Consider the following 17,728-nt stretch of genomic DNA (forward strand, 5'->3'; position numbering starts at 1 on the left):
TTTTATTAGTATCTTGTGTTAGGTCGTGTGTAAACTGAAGGTAATCATGGAGTCGGAAGCTCATCGCTACATTTGATTTTCAATATAAAAATCAATCAAATGTATTTGAAGATAATAGTTCTTTTTAAGAAGAAGAAGTATATGAAACCGGTCGCAGAAAAATTCAAGTCAGCCAAACAAACCTTTCGAATGAGTATTTCAGCATCAATAACAACATATCAATCAAACAGCATCAAGAATAAGCCGAACCTAATTAGTATCAATAACAATTTTCGTTATTTTATCTAATTCACAGTACACGCTAGCAACCTGGTTGAGCGCAGTCTGAAAAACACAGTTCCTTGCTTCGAGGATGGGCGATTTTACAGGTCAGTTATTGGTGTCACATTTTCCCTTCTTTTTTTTTTGCGGTTTCCACACCGGAAACGTGTGCACACATATTTATCTCTTCGTGCGTTTTTTTTTTCTTCTTGCATCCGCGGTGCTCCAAATCGCTAAGTATCGTCGCGCATGAGCTAGGCGCCTATCATGATAATGACTTAAGCGATGATCATGATGTCATGTATCCAACAATGATCGTTATGAAGAGCGGATGTGTATGCGCATGAATACAGTGGATTAGATGTGGCGTAGCGGCAACAATGTTTGATGTTTGAGTTGATTTCGTTTGTTTTGTGTCTTTACAGAAATCCCGAACGACCTGTTCACAAGATGTGGAGCAACACAGAATGCGCCAAGTATTATCTTTGCTTGGATGGGGAAGTGTTCGAATTTAAATGTTCCACGGGTTTGCTGTTCGATGTGAGTCGTCAAATTTGCGATTACAAGCAGAACGTGGAGAACTGTGATGTTACGGCAGGTGAGGAATATCGTATTATTATTGGATTACCCGAAAAGTAGATGACAACAACAAAACAGATTTTGTTTTCGTAATTATTGATTGTAATTTTTTTTCATAGCATGGTTTCGGAACTAAGGTCATCATATTTTTTTCTTGAAAGCTGAGGTTCTTTTTTAATAACATCTCCGAACACCAGAGAGGTGTTTTTTCGTTTTTGAGTCATTTTGCAAAGTTAACATGTTTTCAGTTTTCGTTCAATATTCCTATGCGACTGGACAACATCTATGCGACTACACACAAAATTGATTTTTAGCTCATGTTTTGTCATCCCGTTTTATTACATTAAATTAGACTAAAAATAACAGAAAACGACATGACTCTCAAATACTGGTAATCATTTATATAATATACATGGCACAGCAATATAAGATTAATACGAGCGAGCGAAACAAAAGACAAATGAGCTTTCCGCATACTTTGCCACATACACCACGCCCAGACCGAGATAGATATTGCTGTCCTTCATGCTCTCCTTTTTACTCTTAGAAAACACTTTCCAACTTCATTTCATTATCAGGTTCAATATTATCACGCATTTTCTCAACAGCATCATTAGCTATGTGGATAGCTTGGTCGTGTAAAGCAGCCTTGCAATCCAGGCGGCCTTGGTTCGATCCACGTTGCTGTCGTTTGGACTTTTTTTTTTTGAGTGCAATTCCAAAAAAGACGAAAAAAGAAAAAAAGGAAGAGATGTCTGCTTCCATACATACAAAGTTTTTAAAACGTTGGGGGACAGATGATTTTATTTGCCCATTTGACGCTTCAAGGCACGAAATGGCATGGTTTCTGCCGAAAATGAAATGCTTTCTGACAACGCTAGTTTGGGTGAAGCATCCAATGTTTATGCATAGGTGGTATTTCATGTGGTTTCAAATTGGTATATCGATCATCTGAATCGGCCCGGTAGTTTAAAAGTGATGAATTTAAAAAAAGTCATTTTTGGAAAAAAGGAAAAATAATTATTCGAACCATCGGTTAATTTTGAAAAAAAACAATTCAATAACACAAAATAACGCATCTTTGAATCTTGGATATGTTATCTAAAAAAATCTTAGCTTTGAAGAAAAAAATATAAAAAGTATAGCGCCATTGGTCCCGAGACAATGTAAACTATAAAAAAATGCAATCAATAAATACAAGACTAAAATCTTAAATTTCTGCAAGTATAATATTTTTCTAAAAGAGACTAGCTAATTGGCTTTAATTTGATATGTGGATCATCTGAATCGGTGCAGTAGTTCAAAAGTTATGAGTTTTTAAAAAGGAAATTTTTGGAAAAATGAGAAAAAATTATCTTTCGGACCAACCTCAAATGGAAATGGTCACCTATGAAATTTGATATGTAGTTCATCCGAATCGGTACAGTAGTTCAAAAGTTATGAATTTAAAAATAAGTCATTTTTGAACTACTGGACCGATTTAGATGATCGATATATGAAATCAAAGCCAATGAGCTAGTTTTGTTTGATATAGCACTTGAAAAAAACAGATTTTGTTTTCGTAATTATTGATTGTAATTGTTTTTCATAGCATGGTTTCGGAACTAAGGTTACCATATCTATATATATATATATATATATATATATATATATATATATATATATATAAATGGATTTATATATAAATATATAAATAAATGGATTTCTGCCTATCTTTGCTTGTCCCTCCATCTTCGTTGGAGCGTCATCAACATTTTTGTTATTGCACGATTCACTACATTCCACGTACTTTCTGTTTCGCACATCTTTTGGACGATGTTCTGAGCATTTCAGTCTGATCTGCTAGCGAGGAACATTTCTTCTCTTTCAGTAGAAAAACGGGGGCAGTCGAAAACCACGTGTTCTGTTGTCTCCTCTATTGTGTTACACTCTGGGCAAAGCGGTGAACTTGCATGGCCGAATCTGTGCAAGTACCATTTTATTCTATTATACAAACATCAACAGGCTTAACATGTTTGCCCTAATGACCGAGAATTAATTATTAAATAATAAAACTATAGAACTAAATATTAAACCTATAACAATTATAACTACTTAACAGAACAGCACCGTCTAAAACAACCATGACCGGATAGGAATTGCGTCAGGTGGAAGCTCACTTCTCCGTGTTTTCTTTCTACCCAAGTAGTGATGTTTGGGATCAAGCTGTGGGTCCATCTACCGTTAGGCGTGTTGCTCCACTCCTGCTGCCACTTTCTCATGGAGCCAGCCCTTGCTCTTACCTGCACTTTTCTGTTACTCTGCATGTTCTCTGTTTGTAACACATGTCGTCTTCGACCAGAGTGATATTCGGCATCGCTTCGGCAATAGCTTTCCAACTGGCGCTGTTGAATGCATTTTTCACGTCAATCGTTATTGTAGCGCAGTATCGATTGCCGCGCCTATTCTGCTTTAAGGCTTTTCTGGCTGCTTCGGCAACTAACAGGATGGCATCCACCGTGGATTTATATTTCCGGAACCCGAACTGCGTCTTCGAGAGTCCGTTGTCACTTTCTGTGCACTTCGTCAACCTGTTCAGAATTATCTTCTCCGGCAGCTTTCCGAGGGTATCCAGTAGACAGATGGGCCTATAGGAAGAGGGTTCCCCTGGCGGTTTTCCTGGCTTCGGCAACAGTACCAGTTTCTGCTTCTTCCAAATATCTGGGAAGCATTCTTCATCTTTTGCATCTTTTGCAACTTTTGCATCGTTGCTCTGAAAAGGTCAGTTCACTTCAACCGTGGCTTTGAGGGCCACATTTGGGATTTCATCGAGGCCAGGTTTATTCACTTTCAGTTCTTTTGCCGCCGCCAACAGCTCTTCTGTGGACACTCTCTCGACGTGTTCTTCATTTCCACTATATGGTGTTGCTGGCCAGCTCGTCGGATCATGCTGCGGGAAGAGCCCTTCTACAATAGGGATTTTTGGGGCCGGGGAAGGTTTTCATGATAGTTTGAGACTCCTCCCCCCTCTCTAAGGGGGGGCTTCCATACAAATGAAACACAAATTTCTACATTACTCAAGAATTAATCAAGCAAATGAAACCAAATTTGGCATATGGAGGTTTTAGGATGCAATAAATGTGTTTACTGTGGTTAGATACTCCTGCCCTCTCTCTTAGGGGGACTGCCACACAAATGAAACACAAATTTCTGCATTTCTCGAGAATTAATCAAGCAAACGAAACCAAATTAGGTATATGGAGGACGCAATAAATGTTTTCACGGTGGTAAGACACTCCACCCCCATTTCTCCATTTCTGCATAACTCGAAAACTAATCGAGAAAATGCCAAATTTAGCATGCGAAGGTTTTAGGAGACACAAAACGTTTCTATGGTGAATAGACACTCCTCCCGTCTCTCTGAGGGCAGAGGGGGGCTGCAATACAAATGAAGCATACATTTCCGCATAATTCAAGAACTAATGAAGCTAACGGAACTAAATTTGGCATGTGGAGGTTTTATGGGGAAAAACATTTCTAAGGGGATTCGACATTCCTCCCCCTCTCTAAAGGGGGGGGGGGCGTTCCCATACAAATGAAACAAATTTCTACATAACACGAGAACTAATCAAGCAAACGAAACCAAATTTGGCATGTGGAGGTTTTAGGGTTCAATAAATGTTTCTATAGTGGCTCGAGACTCCTCCCCCTCTCTTAGGGTGAGCTGTAATGCAAACGAAAAACAAATTTCTGCATTACTCGAAAACTAATCAAGCAAATGGAGCCAAATTTGGCATGTGAAGATTTTAGGAGACACGAAACGTTTCTGTGGTGAATAAACACTCCTCTCCCCTCTCTAAGGGGAGAAGAGGGGAGGTGTCTGTCTTTATTCTATCATATTTTCTGTATCAAACATTTATTCCATGTAACGGAGAAACATGTTATTTGCAAGTGGTTGAAAAATCCTGAACGAGAATTGTGTCCGAAAATAATCTTATAATATCAGATTATTTTCGGACACAATTCTCGTTTGATGAGTTTTGTAGCAGTACTAGGAATTTTATAGTAAAAGGTAAATTCAACGGGGTCGATTAGAAGATCAATCAATGAACAGTTTTGCGATCGAACTCATGAACTTGCGCTCAGTAAGAAAATGGGAATGTTTGAAGGTATTGATAACAAAAAACAAATTTTGGGCGGGACGAAGTTTGCCGGGTCAGCTTGTTAAATATAGAAATAAAGTGTGATTTTCAAGGCATTCCCGATTTCTATTGAGTATCATTGTTGTAACATCTTTTTAAAATGTTCTCTGTTATATCTCATTTCCAGAGGCTCGTGTCCCCAAGCCGCTGCTGGACGACGCACAGTGTGAAGAACGATCGCAACTAGGGTGCGGCGATGGAACCTGTCTTCCCAACGAATACTTTTGCGATGGTTCTGTCGACTGTGCGGATGGTTCGGACGAAGGCTGGTGCGACGTGGAGAATGACCCCAACGCAGCAGATCCTTGCGATCTCTCGGTATGCATGCTGCCGGATTGTTTCTGCTCCAAGGATGGAACAGCCATTCCATCCCGATTGGAACGAACCCAAACACCCCAGATGATCCTGCTGACGTTCGACGATGCAATAAATTTCGAGAACTGGGAACTCTACACGAAGAAAATTTTTACACCACAGCGAAAAAATCCCAACGGCTGTCCGATTAAGGCAACGTTTTTCATCTCCCATCAGTACACGAACTATCAGCAGGTGCAGAAGATGTGGAATCAAGATCACGAAATTGCAATCCACTCGATCACTCACCGAGGACCGGAGGAGTGGTGGTCCCGGAACGCAACCATCGAGGATTGGTTCGATGAAATGGTTGGTCAGGCGAACATTATAAACCGATTCTCGAATGTACGAATGGAAGAGCTTCGTGGTATGCGGGTACCATTTTTGCGGGTCGGTTGGAACCGACAATTTCTCATGATGAAGGAGTTTGGATTCGTGTACGATTCATCCATGGTTGCACCCTTCTCGAATCCCCCGCTCTGGCCGTATACTTTGGATTACAAAATGCCGCACGCTTGCAGTGGCAGTAATCAATTGTGTCCGTCCAGGAGCTACCCCGGAGTCTGGGAAATGGTCATGAACCAGTTGGAAGCCGGGGAGTATACTTGCGGAATGGTTGACACGTGTCCTCCCAATATGAGCGGCGAGGATGTGTACAAAATGTTTATGCACAATTTCAAGCGGCATTACCATTCGAACCGGGCGCCTTATGGTTTGTATTTCCACTCCACTTGGTTCCGAAAGCAAGAGTACCTGGATGCTTTCCTGGTGAGTATAGTTTTAACTATCGTGACTTCAAAGTAGGATTCAATACTTTTCAACGTTTCAGAAATTCTTGGACGACATGCAAAAACATCCGGATGTTTACTTCGTGACCAACCACCAAGCAATCGAGTGGATCCGCAGCCCAACGCCACTGAATCAACTCGGTCACTTCGAACCGTGGCATTGTGAGCCAAAGCAGTTGGAACCGAATGAAATCGCATGCAGTCTACCCCACACCTGCAAGCTACACAGTCGAGTGCTTCAACAAGATCGTTACCTTTTCACGTGTAACGAGTGTCCCGTTCAGTACCCCTGGATACGGAACGAGTTTGGCTTGGATTAAAGAGGTTGAACAAACAGTTGTATTCTCATGTTGAGCTTGAGTTAATTAGCCGTGATTGTTGTTAACAAATTTGCATTTTTCCATAGAGCAAATTTTCGTTGGTCTCATAAACCCTTTACGTCTGTTATTTGGGGATCCCAATACTGTTATGCTAATGCAGCAACAAAAATGTTTGGTATAGATCTCATAATTGTTATTCAAGAAATAAAATTCTATCGCGTTGAAGCAATGTTTGAAGTTTTGTTAGATGTTTATGAGACTTAGATTGTTTGGTTACATTTATTTGTTACAATTATTAACTTATGCAAAGTAGTATTAGTCGTAGGAATAGTTTGAAATTAAGGTGCCAGAAATCGTCGAAAAGCTGTTAGAAAAAGCAGTTATATTTGGACAATAATAACAAATTGTTATTGAAAATACTTTTCCCATTAGATAAATAGGAAACCATCAAAATAAAGTGATACAATTGATATTGTATTTCATTGGAAAATTTGACTGCAAAATTACAGAGTAATAAATTAGATTCTTTAACAAAATGCATTTTTATTCTAAACTGAAAGTGACCCATATCTCCAATCGCACAATTGCTGAACGCTGCATTAGCCTTCTTGCGTTATGAACGGGTTCTGTATCGACTCCATGCCTTCCTGAGGACATATGAGCACTACGGATGTCCCCCGACATACCACCAGCCCAAGATGCCGCGTTTCTTCCGCCAATTTGTAGTCATCGGGGTCGCGCAAAAATTCTACCGTATTATCGAGCACCAGATTGAGTAACGGATCGTACCCTTTGAGTACACCGGCTGCCTCACGGCCACCGGCAAATTTGACTCGGATAGTTTTCTCCAGATACTTGCTGAGGTCCAGAATTGACTCTTTCCGACGTTTCTCCTTGTTATCGCCGCCTCCGGGTCCCCCTGAACCACCGGCACCGACCTATGGTACAAAATACTCTCAAACGATTCTTTATACCACGTGCATATTACGACATACCTTTTTTTCTGACATTATATTTATGCCTGGTTTAAGACCGTGTTTCTGTACGTGTTAATTTTCTCAAAACCACATAAATATGGTACTAAAAAGAAAAGTATTTCGTTTTGTAAAGAGAAACGTTTTGAATTGTCCACTTTGTTTACAAACGAATTGTGTGCGATTGAATTGTCAAATAAAAAGCCGGGAACGCGCAAGGTCAATACGGAGGTATGGCGATCTTTGCTGCTCGCAAATAGTGTTGTCGTCATTCATTCGTTTATCTCGTGAGCTGTATTACCTTCAGCTGATTCAGGCAATTATAGGCGCAAATTGAGAAGCGTATAGCGCTCGTAAGCGAACACGAGGCTACCAACACTACTCATACGTGCCACAAACGTAGCGTGATGAAGCGCATATTGAGTCGCAGTTTGGTCCCACAACGTGCCACTCGCATACAATGTCTGATTCACACAGAGTTGCGCGATATATTCATTTACTAACACAATCACCTGACTGGTACAACCATACAGTGCAAAACTGACGGCGCTATATGATTGTTCACCAATACAACCACCACAACCGGCACGACCAGCACGAGAAACTGTGGTTCAGCCACAGCTTCACGCAAGTATACTATACTATACTATACTATACTATATATAGTGTCTCACAAGCGCTCCACCATCTCGCGTCATCTGGCGCCATTCTATCTGTTTTCATTAGCCACAAAAACAGGCGTTATATCGCGCCAAGTTACTCGCGCTATACGCATCTCAATTTGCGTCTGGCCTGAAAGAGGTGTAAATGACACCATCGATTTCTCTACATCGACTCTCTTTCGGTAATAACTTAGCTGCAAACACATTCCCAGCTGTATTTGACAATGTGGAAGATTGGTCAAAACCTCATCTATCGGATTCTACAGCAAACTCAAATTGGAACGTTTTTGCAGTTGATGTATCAGCTAAATGGCCTGATTCTACGCGGCTTGTGAGGTGAGATGACAATTGTCACATCACCATCACCTCAGGTGTATGGCACGATTATCGCTATCTCACTCTACCTACCGTCACCGCCTATCTCACTATCCCTCTGCTGTAAAAGTTCATCATCGACTTCACGATATGTCAGATGGTGGTAAATTGGTAATTCGCGATGACAGAAAAATAGTGTCGACATCTGGTGGCGACTTCAAATTAGGGCCATAATTTGGGTCCCAAACTCGTTAGAGTAATCTCTATCAGATTAGAAAACACGAAGCCGGTTTTTGAATTTCAAAATTTGAATGAAAATTTTCACGTCATGTTATTTAATTACTTGAGAAACATATTTCTGACTTTCATTCAACCGTATTGCTATACAATTCCAACATTGTTACTGATTTTTGACGTAGAACTACGTCTTTCAGGAAGGGTGCCAAATCAGAAAACAGGTCACATTTTTATGAAATAAAGTTAACCCTAATAACTATTTTCACTGTGAACGAATTCTCATGATGTGCATACCAATCGAATCGGAAATTCTTTAAGATTTGTTTGATATGCTATACATCACAATTCGCTAATCTCTAAACGGTTTGAATTCATGAAAACTGGAAGAACTTCCTTTTTTCCCATACATTCGTTTTGCCGATTTGTGTGCTAACCCTACCCGTATTTCGAATGCCTATATTTCTTTACAGATCGGAAAGATGTATCCATCAATTGATAGGAAGTATTTCTACGCGTCTATCACAATTAATAAAATGTTATTTTTCATGAGATGAACAATTGAATAACTGTAAAATGTTAAGCGTTATCTAAACGCCCTAACTGCCAAGTTTTGATTGGCCCGATTTACGGTTTCCCCAAACAAAGACTTCAGAATCGGTGTACCTGTGGAAATCCGCATTACAAATATACATGCAAGTCGGGGGTATTTTTGTTCCTACCGAGCTGTGTTTCCCTAACACCGACTTCTAAATCAATATGCCTGGGGGAATCCGCTTTGTCAAAACATGCAAGTCGGGAGTATTTTCCACACTGAGATGTGTTTCTCTAACACGGACTTCAAAAACTAAGGTACCTGAGGGAATCCGCTTTGCAAATACATGCAAATCGGGAGTAATTTTTGGTGTTGAGTATAATTTCAGAGGGAAATGTAAAACACAATGATCGTTTTACAATTTTTCCGTTCAAATATTTTGGTAGTCCTAGGCATCATATCAAACGTAAAAGGACGTTCATCAAATTTATTTGTAACGAAGAACATAATCTATTACAAAAATGTCGATGCATTCTAAAATAATATTCGAAGTGGTAAACATGTGGGTTGCATAATATAATTGCGTAGTTCTGCGTCAAAAATATGCGGTCGTGTCCTAGATACAACCCCTTACAGTTTTTTTTTCATTATAATATAAAATTGTCTTCATAAACAATTTTCGTATGAGACTTTTTCCCCAACTGCAAACAAAAATGTTTTTAATTTAAATAGAATACTAATTTGATTCCCTGTGGAACTTTTGCCTTCTCAACGTATGCATTAACTAGCGTCATTTATTAATACTTAGTTCAGATTTCTTAAGCCAAATAACACGCCTTGAATGTATTCCGAGGGGCAAGCTCTTGAATACGCGTGACCACAGTGCAAGTCGAAGGGATTTTCTTTGACGAAAAATCCCCCGGCCAGAACGGGAATCGAACCCGAACAGCCGGCATGACTATGTAAGACGCTAACCACTCGGCCACTGGTGCACTTTTGTCACAACCTTCTATTCCTGCTGCAGGCTACTTGAAATATTGACAAAACATTATTGGTTCCAAATGATAGACGAAGCTGGCCAGTTTCGCAGACATTAGCACATATTTTCAGATATTTCAGATTTTTATCGCATATGTTCGAGAACAAAACATCTGGCATCTCAGAATTACGCTCAGAGAGGTCAGATTGTGTTTTGCTACAGTCAGTGCCATATCTATAGATCTGAATTTGCTTGGCTTGTTAGCAAACATTTTCGTTGTGTATCGGGACATTCTGCCGAATTTGCAGCCATTTGATTCGAATTTAGTTTGTCCAACAAGCAAAGTGAAACGGTATCCTGTGAAGTTTTAAACTTTCGTTCATTTTGGTAGTAGTTGCAGTTGCTCTCTGCGCTCTCAGTGTTCAATTGTTGCTCCGACTCCGGCGTATACCACGGCTTCAGGAATGGATATGTAGTTAGGTGATGATGACTCGTGGCTAGATAGATGAAACACAAGATCCATGTAATAGATATATTTAAGAGAAAATAAATTGGCTTCATGTTATTGAATTATTTCCGGAGTTATTTCAGATGAACTACCCCATTCATAATAAATTCAAACTATTTGCAATTCGTCACTCGCACTGTGAAAATTGAAGATAAATTGATTTTATTGATTTCATTGACCAAAAACGACTTACCATTTCTCTTCCATTTTTCATTTGTTTTCATGCGCTGTCGACACCTCAATACATATCGACGATTGTCACCTAGAAATCCCAGTTTAGGTGACAGTCGTCACGTAGATTTGAGAGCGGGAATACGGTGAGAGATTTCTCACGGCATACGCTGGTGGATTCCCGTGACATACGTGACAATTGTCATCTCACCTCACACGCTGCGCAGAATCAGGCCGAAAGAAAAAGTTGATGAAGAGATCAAGTCACTTATGTCACGACCGCCAACATACTCATCCGTTTTTTCGATAGGTGAGCGCTCTAAACACGAAGCCACAACCCAGAAGTTGCATCGCTGACTGAAATGAAGAAACTCTTCAAATCTTCTTCTGCGATGGATTAGTACGTGGTTGTTAGGCACGTAATTAATCCGAAGTTAAACTTTATTTTTATTCTTTTATTGATGCCAAGAAAGTGCGTTCTCACTCTTTTAGCAGAGAGGGAGAGCGTTCACGGAACGTTCTGCTCGTGACGTTTGCTGCTACCACTAGTTGTGGACCGATGCGAGACACAGCTCGATTTGTTGGCCTCGATGTTCACCGCTGTTGTTGTTGCCCTTGAAGTTCGTTGCTGCCCTTTTTTGGTGTCGGGAAAGTGCGTTCTCTAACGGAGAGAGCGTACCCGAAACGTTTTACTCGTGATGTTTGCTGCTGCTAATACTGCCACAGAATTTCGATGTGGGGCACAGCTCGCCTGTCCGCCGCTCAGTTTTCATGCTCGCCTTGATGTCCACTGCTTCCACTGCTGCTGCTTTCCAGTTGATGTTGTCCGTTCCACATCCGTTGTAAGAATGCTCGCTGCGCTATTCTATTCTTTGTTTTTAAGAGGCTTTAAACTTTGCAGTTCATTCGTCTCTATGTGCTCGCTGCGCGGAATGGCTCACGCTTTTATAGCTTGGCTATACACTTCCTTTCATCTGATTGGTCTACAGTTTCCATGCTTCTTATGTTTCTTCATTATTATTTGATCACTCTATCCTGTACTCTACAACTTACACCTCTTTCCTTCCAAGCTCCTCACATGGTGCGACACAGTGACGTTGCACTCTTTTTGACGTGGGACTACGTCTAACCGGAATATATGGAGGGTAAAATGAAAACCTAAACACAGAACATGCAGGAAAAAATGAAAGATTTCGAATGCTTATAGCTCGAACATTTCGTACTGGATAGGAGAGATGTCTGCATCACTTGATAGGGAATATTTCTACGCATCTATCGCAACTAACAAAATGTTGTTTTTCATTAGATAAACAATTGAATAACTGTAAAATATTAGGCGTTATCTAAACGCCCTAACTGCATCGTTTTGATTGGCCCGATTTACGGTTTCCCTAACACAGCTATCAAAACCAAGCAGCCTTGGGGAAATTGGCATTGCAAATACTTGAAAGTAGGGGGACTTTTGTTCTCATCGAAAAATGTTCCCTAACACAGACTTTAAAACCAAGCAGTGAAATCGGCATTGCAAACACACGAAAGAGCCTAGAGGCGAGTGAACTGAAAAGTTTAAACCCTCTTGAAGCCAAAAAGAAGAAAAAGAACACACGAAAGTAGGGGGAGCTTTTGTTCCTACCGAAATGTGTTCCCTAATAGAGATTTCTAAACCAAGGTGCCTGGAGAAATCGGTATTTCAAATTCATGCAAGTCGGGGGTATTTTTGTTCCGACTGGAATGTGTTTCCCTAACACAGACTTCAAATCCATGAAGCGTGGGGAAATCGGCATTGCGAATTCATACAAATCGGGGGTATTTTTGTTCCGATTGAAATGTGTTTCCCTAACACAGACTTCAAAACCGAGGTTTCTGGGGAAATCGGCTCTGCAAATAAATGCAAACTGCGAGTACTTTTGTCCTCGCTTGCCTTTGTGCAGAGTGGAATATGTCTGTCCTAACATGATCTTCTAAACTTAGGAACCTGGGAAAATCGTGCAGCCACTAGAAGCGAATGAACTTCCCAATTTCAAGCAAATTCGAGATTCGAGAAGTATGTACACTTTAGGGATGTAAACTTCAGAGGGAAATGTAAAATAAAATAATCGTTTGATAATTTGTTTTGTCTTTATTGGAAAGATTTTCAGCCTTAGGCTGGTTCATCAAACGTTTGATAATTCTTCCGTACATATATTTTGTTCTAGTCATCATACCAAACGTAAAAGGTCCGTCATTAAATTTACTTGTAACAAAGAACAATCAATCACAATAAATGAATTGACTTTACACGGCATTTGTTCATTTTTTTCACTCACAGAGCAAATATATTGAACTCAATTGAATTTGGAAACTGTTTCATTCAATCAAGAATTTAATCAATACAAACGAATGATAAGCTAAGGTAGTTCCACGTGAACCTTGCGGTTATATCATAGATATAACCCACTCATTTTTTTATTGCCAACACAGCTACAGATCATGTTTTCCACCTCCATAGGATACTCAATACTGAGATGAAGAATAGAAGGTGGGAAGATTCACGGGTTTTGGTTGTATTGAACTTTGATTGTGTTAGTAGCCAGGAAGATAGGAAGTTCACATACCAGGCATACCAGTCAGTTACTCAAATGGTACAAAATTGAATGTGTCTACGAATAACGTTGAAAGAGGATATACAGAAGCTAATTACAGATTTCCAAATCATATTTTTCGCATTTTGATAAAAACAAAACGCAAGCGGAAAACTTTTCGTCTCAATCTAAGTCATACGGAGTCAATTCAATTTATTTTCCAACTTCATTTTACATGAAAAAAAACTTGCAACCTTTTTTCCCATGCACTGTCAAATGTTTATCCGACAAAGAAACAAAAGATTGTGTGACTCTGACTTTGTTCGTTTACGTATTTGGTCGACGTAACGAGAAGTAGAATTGAATTGAAATTAAGTAAGAACACTTCAAAAATACTGAAATTTCAGTTTCTGTTAAAATGTCGGGCACTTATGATTTTGAACGCTAGCATTGATTTAGGAAAAAAAACTAGTTAGTTCATTTCATTTGCTTATTTTTTCTTTTAGTAACAACACTTTTCCTATGTAGTGGACTACTGTAAGGGTGCTCATACACTGTTTGACCGAAGCCAAATATTTGACTCTTTTTGACAGATAAAATTTGGTCAACGTGTACTGATCAAATATATTCTACACAAAACACGACAAGCAAATATTCAATTATTGGATGCCTAAAATATTTTTTCAGTCTGTTCTTCGAACCTGTCGGTACATGGTTAGGTTACCTTGAATATTTCAGTTGATTTTTTCCATGTTCGGTGTTTGATATTGTTTACTACTGTTGAAAATTGAAGAGTGGCAAACAAAATAGTGTTTGTACAAATATCAAATCAAACCTTATCTGTCAAAAAATAACAAATATTTGACCTCCGGGCAAACAGTGTACGGCCACCTTAAGAAAAATAATATACATAAACAAAATATGTGACGTCACAGATTTAAAAAATCCTCCCACCTTTCATTTTCCATCTCGACTCAATCCCTTGTTGTACTAAACACTGTAAAATTAAATAGTAGCTTATTGGGTTATAATATCATTAGGACAGAAAGTGTCTGTTGATTTACCAAATAAATAAACGTTGATGTAGTACATGTAAAATGTAACATAATTTTTGATTCAGATTTTGTCTGCTGTCTTATTTTATGAAATTGAAAAATATATTGAAGGTGCAGGTGCAGATACGAGCGCATTGCTGAGTAGGACAACGGAATTCTTCTGTTCAATTCACTCGTTTATCAAATCAGATGTTATTTCCATTTGAATCAAAAACAGAGAAACAATTAGGGGAGGTGGGGGTAATACTTTTCTGTACTTCCGCGGCATCTGGAATTAATTAGACCAAAGAAAAGCTTCCAACCTGTATGACCAATTCACCCCACAGGAACGTGTCCATGTCACCCCACACAACATGCAAAAATTGAAATGCAATTAATTTCATTTGTTGTTATCGAACTCACAGTTTCGCTGCACCGAATTGTTCTTCTTCTGTAGGCGAACAGAGCTTTAATGCACAATACACGAACAGTTTGTTTAATCAGCGGAAAAAACCTTAAAACCACGATCGAAAAACTTACATTTTCTTACAACCAAAGTGCTTGCTTTTTTCATGTTACCTGTTTTATTGGTTAGATTTTACCAATGTTTTTTCACGTTAGATCACGTTAGTTCAACAATAAAAAGAGATGACATTATAAAAAATCCATGTTGAGCCGTAATTTTCGAAATAAAGAGGTGGTCCAAATCACCTCAAATTACCCTACTTAACAGACATTTTTAGTGGCACCAAGAGCTCGTTCGGCGTTTTAAACCACAATCAATAAGACGTAAAGTCAACCTTTGGTATTGTGTGGATTAGATTGAGACGCGAATTATCCACTTTATTCCGCGCGGCGAATGAGGTGAGATGGCTCAAGTCACTGCATTCCAGTAGGCGAATGACGTGACTATAGTTTGTCATTAGGTGAGATTTGGAGTCGTGTCCTCATGTTATCGACTCAGGTATCAAAAAGAAGTTAAAAAGTTAGGTAGCTTCCACAATGAAGCGAGAAACTTTACTATCTCACGTCATTCGCCGTCACTTTCTAACGTGAGCGACGGTATACTGTGTATTCAAGCGTCGTAAAACCTATCCTTATAAAGGGTCAGTTTTGCGTCCTCGTGTGAGCGAACTCTCAAAACATTCTACTGATCTGTCAATGTCAAAACGTTAGTCGAAAACAACATTTCCATCATGGTGAAATACACAAATGAGCACCGCCTAATAATTTTTAAAAATTTCAACTGAAATTTGAAGTCGGTGGTTGTAACTTTAAAAGGGCATACTTCATTTTTCTGTTCCAAGAAATACCAATGCATCCGCAAAAAAAAAATGTTTGGTGTGGTTTCATGCCGGAGAAGTGATTTGGCAGTATTTCTCCGTCGATGAGAACGACCGAGAGAAGAGAGAGAGAGAAAGAGAAAGAGAAAGAAAGAGAGAGAGAGAGAGAGAGAGAGAGCTTCCGCGACATGTTGGAAGACTATTTTTTGGCCAGAGTTGGAAGATCTTAACATATTAATGATGTGTGGTTTCAACAAAACGGTGTAAGTTTAGTAAACGTCTTATTTCGAGAACTGGAGCTGTCGATTGGTCGCCTCGTTCATGCAATTTGACGCCATTGGATTTCTTTTCATGAGGCTATGTCAAGTCACTGGTCCATCCCAACAAACTAGCAGCCTTAGAAGAGCTAAGAGATAATGTCCAACGCGAAATTCGCAACATTCCGGTCGAAATGTGTGACCGAGTAGTGGAAAATTGGGTCCAACGGATCGATTTCTGTAAATGGACCCGTGGTGTCATAAGACCGAAATCGAATTTCATTCTTAAAATGTAAGAGAATTAACTACAACCAGAATAAATTTGAACTCAATATCTCAAAAAACCTGCGTTTTATTAACACTTTGGCGTCCGGCGACACCACAGAGGTTACGCACGCAAACTAACGCCTGACTGTCGGCGACACCACAGTGGTTACGTGCACATAGTATCTAAGTGGCCGGCGATAGCACTTTAGTAACGTTTGCATTCTGTTGGGATTTTATTTAAGCAACAATAACTTACACACACTATCAAGTTTAATGTTTTTATAAGTAGGGGAGGTGGGGAAAAACGGACATATTAAGATGAACTTTTATTATATCATTCAAAACTCATGTTTTACCAAACTTCAATGTGGTTTCTTGCATTTCAATAAATTTTCGGCCGATTGGCCGAATGTTTTTCAATGTTTTTACTAAAAATAAAACAGGCCGAAAAGTAGAACATTTTTATCGATAATTATCCGCATGGACATATAATGGAGGGAATATGGACAGGTTTGTAATATTTACGTATGTATATCTTCGAAATTTCTGATAAACAAAACTATCGTGCTTAGGCTTGGGTAGTCTGTACACTTCGTAGTTGCTCTCCGTGATTGACCTGAACCAGCGAAATTGCACTAAGAAAACACTGAGGTCAAACACGAAAACACGAACGTCACTTCACGATGAAAACGAAATGATTTGTATGCAAGGTTATATACACTTCATTCCGTTTTCACCGAATAACGCTTGGGAGTAGCAAATCATTCATATTGTGCAAGTTTCGATGATTCAAGATTTAAATAGTCAATAACGACGCCGGCCACGTCTTTAAAGTCACCAGGGGAAGGGAAGGAATGTTAGTATGATATTTTCCGTCAGAAGGGTCGCCTATATAGCGTGGCTCCCTAGCGATTATCATGGAAGCAGAGATCGAAATTCTTGCTCGGCTGCGAGATAAGTATTCAGTCAATCAATCTAGTTTTCGATGAGTCGTGTAATGTTCAAATTCTCGTCTCTTCGTATGTTCCTTATTTATTGGCCAAAATTTTTAATAACATCGCCAATATTTGCATTATATGGTTGATTTTGGATCCAGAAAAAGATAGTTGTCCTGAGAAATTCTTATGAGTGAGATTTGATAGAAATGTGGAGAAGACAAAAGTTATTTATTAAAATTATTCAAATAATTGCCCATGTAATAGATAAATTAGCTGCAGGGATTTTGTTTCTTTTCTTGCTCTTTCTCTGGGTTGAACTTTGAACCTTGAACTTTTCATTTATCAGTTTTCTTTTCTCACGGTCAATCTTCTTCTGCGATCGTTGTTGTTCTTGATTCTGTTTTCAGCTTCCAAATTGTGGCAATACTTCTTGTACTCATCACTAGCCACAGCCACTCAGCGGGTGGCTGTGGACGAGTTTTGACTCTGCTTGGTTTTTAAGTTGGCAAGAAGTGCTTCCTGTGTTG

The 17,728-nt window shown here is 39.3% G+C and overlaps 2 protein-coding genes across 5 annotated transcripts in view; one reads left to right on the plus strand and one right to left on the minus strand.

The window, feature by feature from the left end:
- The window catches only part of LOC129776625 (chitin deacetylase 1), a 33,062-nt gene extending 26,054 nt beyond the window's left edge, over nt 1-7,008 (plus strand). For all 4 annotated transcript variants that reach the window (XM_055782368.1, XM_055782370.1, XM_055782367.1 and 1 more), the window contains exons 3-6: nt 296-368; nt 687-859; nt 5,149-6,143; nt 6,205-7,008. In XM_055782368.1, the coding sequence (XP_055638343.1) occupies nt 296-368; nt 687-859; nt 5,149-6,143; nt 6,205-6,483 (1,520 nt within the window). In that variant the 3' untranslated portion in view covers nt 6,484-7,008. The remainder of the gene's footprint in view (nt 1-295; nt 369-686; nt 860-5,148; nt 6,144-6,204) is intronic.
- Nucleotides 6,888-7,704, minus strand: LOC129776636 (U6 snRNA-associated Sm-like protein LSm7). The gene is made up of 2 exons (XM_055782384.1): nt 7,479-7,704; nt 6,888-7,421 (listed from the first exon to the last, which is right to left on the minus strand). Exons 1-2 carry the CDS (start codon nt 7,491-7,493, stop codon nt 7,083-7,085), a joined length of 354 nt encoding a protein of 117 aa, XP_055638359.1. The 5' UTR covers nt 7,494-7,704; the 3' UTR covers nt 6,888-7,082.
- Between the last annotated feature and the right edge of the window lie 10,024 nt (nt 7,705-17,728).

This window comes from Toxorhynchites rutilus, chromosome 3 (assembly GCF_029784135.1).
Source record: "Toxorhynchites rutilus septentrionalis strain SRP chromosome 3, ASM2978413v1, whole genome shotgun sequence".
Lineage (NCBI taxonomy): Eukaryota > Metazoa > Arthropoda > Insecta > Diptera > Culicidae > Toxorhynchites > Toxorhynchites rutilus.